This window comes from Canis lupus, chromosome 12 (genome assembly GCF_048164855.1).
Source record: "Canis lupus baileyi chromosome 12, mCanLup2.hap1, whole genome shotgun sequence".
NCBI classification, from domain to species: domain Eukaryota; kingdom Metazoa; phylum Chordata; class Mammalia; order Carnivora; family Canidae; genus Canis; species Canis lupus.
Window position 1 is genome coordinate 16,515,112 of NC_132849.1, and position 6,000 is coordinate 16,521,111.

Sequence of the window (6,000 nt, forward strand, 5' to 3'; positions counted from 1 at the left end):
CAGTCTTAGCATGCACTGTCATTTCTTCTTTCCTTCATGTGCTCTTCCTATGGTTTTTCTCATCACAAAAAAAGGGCCCTCACATGATGAGATGAGCTTTGGATTATACTATATGTTGGCAAATTGAATTTAAACAGAACAACAAAAAAACAAAAATGGGCCCTCCATCCAAGTGAGAATTGCCCGTGCTATATTGCAATGTGTACGGACTCCAGGTCCATTTGTCCTATGCCAGTCTATAGCCACTTCTTCCCATCCCTGCCACTGTCACCCTAGTCCACGCCATTGTCACTTCTTGCCTGGATTACTCTGGCAATGTCTTAATTGGTTTCCTTTTGACCATTGGGGGATCTTGCCATTTCTTTTCCCCTCAGCAGCTAGCTTAAAATTGTATGTCACATTGAAGCAAATCCTTGACATCATACTCATCTGAAATATTTTGATATGTATTTCTATCAGGTAAGGACTTTTTTTCTTCTTAAATTTTTAAAAAGATTTTATTTTTTATTTAAGAGGGGGGAGCATGAGAGGAGGGAGGGGCAGAAGGACAAGCAGACTCCCCACAGAGCATAGAGCCTGCCACAGGACTCGATCCCAGGACCCTGAGATCAAGACTGAGCCAAAGGCAGACACTTAACTGACTGAGCCACCCAGATGCCCCCCACCGCCCCCCCCCAGATAAGGATTCTCTTAAAAAGCAGTTTATTATAAGGAATTTCAAACATTCAAAAGTAGAATAATACAATGAATTCCTGTCATCTGTTGCTCACCTTCACCAGCTATCAACTCCTGGCCAATCTTGCTGCACCAATACCCTCTCTCACTCCCAATTATTTTATAGTAAATCTCAAACATCACTTTATCTATAAATCTGGCAGTATATATTTTTAACACAGAAGGAATTAAAAATAAAACAAAACCATAGTATCATTATCTTACCATAAACTTAATGTCCTGAAACATCCTGTCAGTGTTCCAGTTTTCTCAATTAAGTATACTATAAGGTGGTTGCTTAAATTAGGCTCCAAATAATGTCCATCAATTGAAGTTGATTGATGTGTTTTTTAAGTCTTTTCAGTTTTATGTGAGATTCCCTTTAATGAACCATTTTAAATTGATGGCTTGGAAAGTACTTTTTTCAAACTGACTTTGAGATTTCCTATGTTGAAGCCCTGTTAATTTACAGTATATTTGTATATATTACTGAACCATAAGGCTACCATAATATTTTAGAAGTAAAAGTACTTGTTTTGGGAATTAGCTTTTCATTAAGAACTTTGATCTAGTAGTTTCTCTTGGGTATAACTTTTAGATGTCCAAGACAAGTATAACTTTTAGATGTCTAGGACTAAGCAAGTGCTTTATTGTTTTGATATCCATTAAAATAAGGATTTCATTGTATACTGTGTACTTGAACCTCAGGATCCATATATATATATATATATATATATATATATATATATATATATATATGTCGGGGTATGGGTTATATGTATATGCTAGTATATTTCCTGGTAATACAAGAAATTACCAAGTTAGTATTTTTTAAAATTAATTAATTAATTTGAAGGAGAGAGAGCAAGAGTGCTCCCATGCAAGCAGGGGGAGGGGCAAAGGGAGAGGAAAAAGGAGAGAAGCAGACTCCCCACTGAGTGTAGAGCCTGAGGCGAGGTGAGGCTCCATCCCAAGACCCTGAGATCATGCCCGGAGCCAATATTAAGAGTCAGATACCCAACTGATTGAGCCACCCATGTACCCCACCAAGTTGTTACTTCTCTGTACTCTCTCCTCCACATCTCGACTCATACAAGTGAGAAAGACAGACTATGGAGTTCCTGTGGCTATGTCTGCACATATGGCCTTCCTAAGTTCTCCACTCTCAGCTAGACTAAGCGACCTTGGTTTTACCCAGAAGACTGTAATGTATTCATACCAATCTTGGAACTCATTTTAGGAGCCTTAATTCATGCTGAAGGAGTTCACACTCAAATGGAGTCTGTCTTTGATTGAGGCTTTTGTGTGTGCAGATAGAACTTGGTTTCCATCCATAGCTCGGTAGAGGTCTCCCTCTGGGAGTTTAGAGTGAGTGGTTCCATCCTGCTGTTCCTGTGTCAGACATAGTTCATGCACATCCTTGGAAGTACCAGGATTGTGGTGTTTGAAACAGATCCGTTAGAGGCTAATAGGCATTGACTGTTGTTGGAGAAAGTTCCTATGTAGAGATGAGCAGCTTTTATGAAGCAAAAAGTCCTCTCCTGACCCTCACAGAATTTTGATAAACTTTTATAGAAAAGAAGTTTTTCCTCTTAACAGCAAAAAAGGTTAACTGTAGTTTTTGTGTCCTCCCTCCCCCCCCCAAGATAAATCCTGTGGTTGTGGATACCCAGATGCATTTCTTGGAACATGTGTATGCGTTTTTAAATTTTATTTTTAAATTTTATTTTTTTTATTTTTTAAAAGTTTTTATTTATTTATTCATGAGAGACACACAGAGAGAGGCAGACACATAGGCAGAGGAAGAGGGAGAAGCAGGCTTCCTGCAGGGAGCCCGACTCAGGACTCCATCCCAGGACCCCATGATCATGCCCTGAAGGCAGACTGAGCCATCAAGGCATCCCTGTATACATTTTTTTAAAAGTACGCCCCAACCACCTTTCCAGCAGACCTACTGCAAATTTAATTCTCTGTAGTTTGCTGGAAATATGTGTAGAATTTGACATGGCAAGTGTCATGAGGAGTAAAAGGGATATTGGGGGAAATTTTATTGGTAAAGAGAATGTTGATTGATAGTTTCAGGAATGATTTATGAGACAGTGGGAGATGTAATTCCATTACAGTACTGAGTGTTCATTGGTACTGAAGAAGGCAGAAGGGGCTGTTGACACTGGATTTACCACGTGTTCTCTTCTCTACAGGCTGGTCCAAGACATAGAATCAGCAGATGTCTCTTCTTTGTGTCCCAGAGAGCCTGGAGGTCTGTATGGTTTAGGGGAATGTGGGTGAAGTGGGTGAAAGGGGGCTAGAATGTTGTCCATTTTGTACCCACTTTAAAAATTGGAAGATATGGCAGCGGGTGACCCATGGTCTTACTGTCTTTGGGAATCCCCTTTTTTCTTTGTCCCCATGGCCCCTTCTTGTATCTGATACCATGCCATATTTCACTGCATTATATTCCAGCTGGTAGCATTACCACTTTTCATGCCTCTGCTCTCTTTCTGCAGAACACCCAGTAGTGTTTGAAGTTCCTGTGGCTACAGCTGCACATGTGGTCTTACCATGTTCCCCAAGTTCAGCATGGGCATCCTGTGTGTGGCACCAGCCCGGTGGAGTGACTGCACTTACCCCCCGGCGGGATGGGCTAGAGGTGGTGGTGACCCCAGGAGCCATGGGTGCTTATGCCTGCGAATGTCAGGAGGGTGGGGCAGCCCGTGTGGTGGCTGCTTACAGCTTGGTGTGGGGCAGCCAGCGGGGCCCCGCAAGTCAGGCCCACACAGTGGGGGCTGGACTGGCTGGCTTTGTCCTGGGGGTTCTTGCAGCATCCCTGACTCTCCTTCTGATTGGTCGGCGTCAGCAGAGACGGCGACAGAGAGAACTTCTGGCTAGAGATAAGGTGGGCTTGGACCTTGGGGCCCCACCATCTGGGACCACGAGCTATAGCCAGGACCCTCCCTCTCCTTCTCCTGAAGATGAGCGGCTGCCCCTGGCCCTGGCCAAGAGGGGCAGTGGCTTTGGGGGCTTCCCTCCACCCTTCCTACTTGATCCTTGCCCGAGCCCAGCCCACATTAGGCTTACTGGGGCTCCTCTAGCCACATGTGATGAAACATCCATCTAGGGCAAATGACTGCTAGTAACTACTGGAGGGGAATGACCATTGAGGTGCTGGGGGTACTGGGCCTGGAAGATGGTCATGGTCTCTGAGCTCTCTTTGGTCTTTGCATAATCACTTACACTTCAGTCTGCCCTCTCTGGACCTGGCTGGGTTCGGGGCCAAGCCTGTGCTTGATTGCCTGATTCCCATGAGAGATCAGAGCTGCTAGCTGCAGTGAATCAGGACTTTCCCCACCTCTGCCCTCTGAACCGGTGTGACCCATTCAGCCTTGGCCCCCTATCTTGGGCCCATTAGTTTGGGGTTGGGGAACAGGACATAGCTCTGACTTTGCCTTCTGGTGGGGCCTGGCTGGAAGGAAGAGCGCTAAAGGTGGTGGGGGGCTAGTGTGCATTAAGTCCTTTCATTCATTCTCTTAGTTTACCTGATTCTCTGTGGGGAGTGCATGATCCCCATGTTGCAACATAAAATCTCTGCCCTGAGATGTCCCCGACCCCAGTTTTCCTTCTTCCTTGAAAGTGTGTGTAAATACACAGGTGTTCATAGGAGGCCTGGCCATGTGCATGAACCACTGGGGCATTGCTCAGGTGTACTCAAGGTGGGACCAGGTGGGAGAAGGTTGGAATGGAGGCCTTGCCTGCAGAATTTCAGACCCTGTAGCCAGTGAAAGAATGCCTTTCCTTTCTAAAAGGAAACAAACCACCACCCATCCCTATCACCTTCCACAACCCTTCTCTTGAGTAGAGGAATAACTCTCAAAGTGACCTTTTGGGTGGCAAGGACAGCGATACATGTGATCCCATCATTCTCTTTGTTTTTGTCTCCTGGCTGCCACCACTGCCACACACAGCTGTTCCTTTCTCTGACTGGAGTTAAAGGCTGGACTCCCTTCTTTGGCTCCCATTAAAAAAACTTTGTAACATTCTTAAGTATTAAGGGACAACAAAAAGGGAACGGTCCTAGGAAATAGAAATTGCATAAAAATAGGTTTGTATCAGTGACTTTACTCAGGTTGACACCCTTGCCCTAAGTCAGAAGTTCTCCAGCTGGGGTCCATGGACTCCCTGAAATCGTATGCAAAATATTGTCTGTACACGTGAATCTATTTTTATGGGGTGTGGGGGTGGGTGGGTATGGCTTTCATCAGATTCTCAAGGCCTTAACAAAGTAGAAGGACCCTGCCTCCAGGTCACCACAGTGGCTAAGCTGAGGGGGAGCCACTCAGTGGGAGTTCTTCCAACCCCGCTGTCCCTTCCCTGGGGTCAGTCCCTGGACTTGCAGCTGCTGGAAGCCCCCTTGTTTCTCCGGTCTCTGGAAGCTGGACTCTGCGTGTATCTGAAGATATTGTCGACTTCTACCAAACATAGAGACCTCTTCCTGCTTTACAGCTCCCAGATGCTCTAGGCTTCTCCTGCTCTGTTCTGGTCTTGGCCCGAGTATGTGCCTCATTCATCCCTGCTGGGGGACCCCCTTGAGCTCCAGTGAATGATCCAGCCCTTCCCAGTTGAAGTTTTCAGCTCTACTTTCCTTGGCAGCAACCTGTGAACTATTCAAAAGAGTCCCCTTGGGTTTAGGATTATCAGTGGTTTTGCCATTAATGAGTGTTATGATTTTTAGCAAGTAATCTAATGGAGGAACATCGGTTTACTCATCTGTAAAGTGGGGGATAATAATACCTACCTCAGGGTTGCTGCAAGGATGAAATGGGGAAACATGTAAACAATAAAGCACTATCTATACCAGTAGATGTTGTTATTGTAAAAATTGACCTAGGAGGCCATCATCCTATAGCTTAGCCATGGTAACCATGACACATGCAATCAGTGTAAGCCCCGTTCTGTGGGAGGAGGATCATTGCCTCACACAGAGATCCTGTCCTGCGTCATCTCTGGCCAGATCTTGGCTGCCAGTGTCCAGTTTTAGGAGGCAGGACCTGTGGGTTTTACAATCCTCAAGTGTTCCTGAGCTTAGTGATCATACTAGTTCTATAGGAGAATGGAGGAAGTCTTTGTGTGCTTGTGTTTATCCTCACTTTATTCTCTTGAGGTTATGGGTTCCATTTGGGGGGAGGAAGAGAGGTAAGGAGATGTCAGAAGGGCCTGGGGTCTCTTTGAGGAGGAGAGGGACCAGATCACAGTGGCTTTGCAGCATTTGGTCCTTGGACAGTGACTCTG

General features: G+C 45.3%; 1 protein-coding gene across 6 annotated transcripts in view; it reads left to right on the forward strand.

Moving 5' to 3' along the window:
- Positions 1-5,571, forward strand: part of SEMA4F (ssemaphorin 4F) — a 31,388-nt gene extending 25,817 nt beyond the window's left edge. For 5 of the 6 annotated variants that reach the window (XM_072769892.1, XM_072769893.1, XM_072769897.1 and 2 more), the window contains 2 exons: positions 2,916-2,974; positions 3,222-5,571. In XM_072769892.1, the coding sequence (XP_072625993.1) occupies positions 2,916-2,974; positions 3,222-3,832 (670 nt within the window). In that variant the 3' untranslated portion in view covers positions 3,833-5,571. The remainder of the gene's footprint in view (positions 1-2,915; positions 2,975-3,221) is intronic. The other variant, XM_072769895.1, reaches the window with a different exon arrangement.
- Positions 5,572-6,000: the final 429 nt, after the last annotated feature.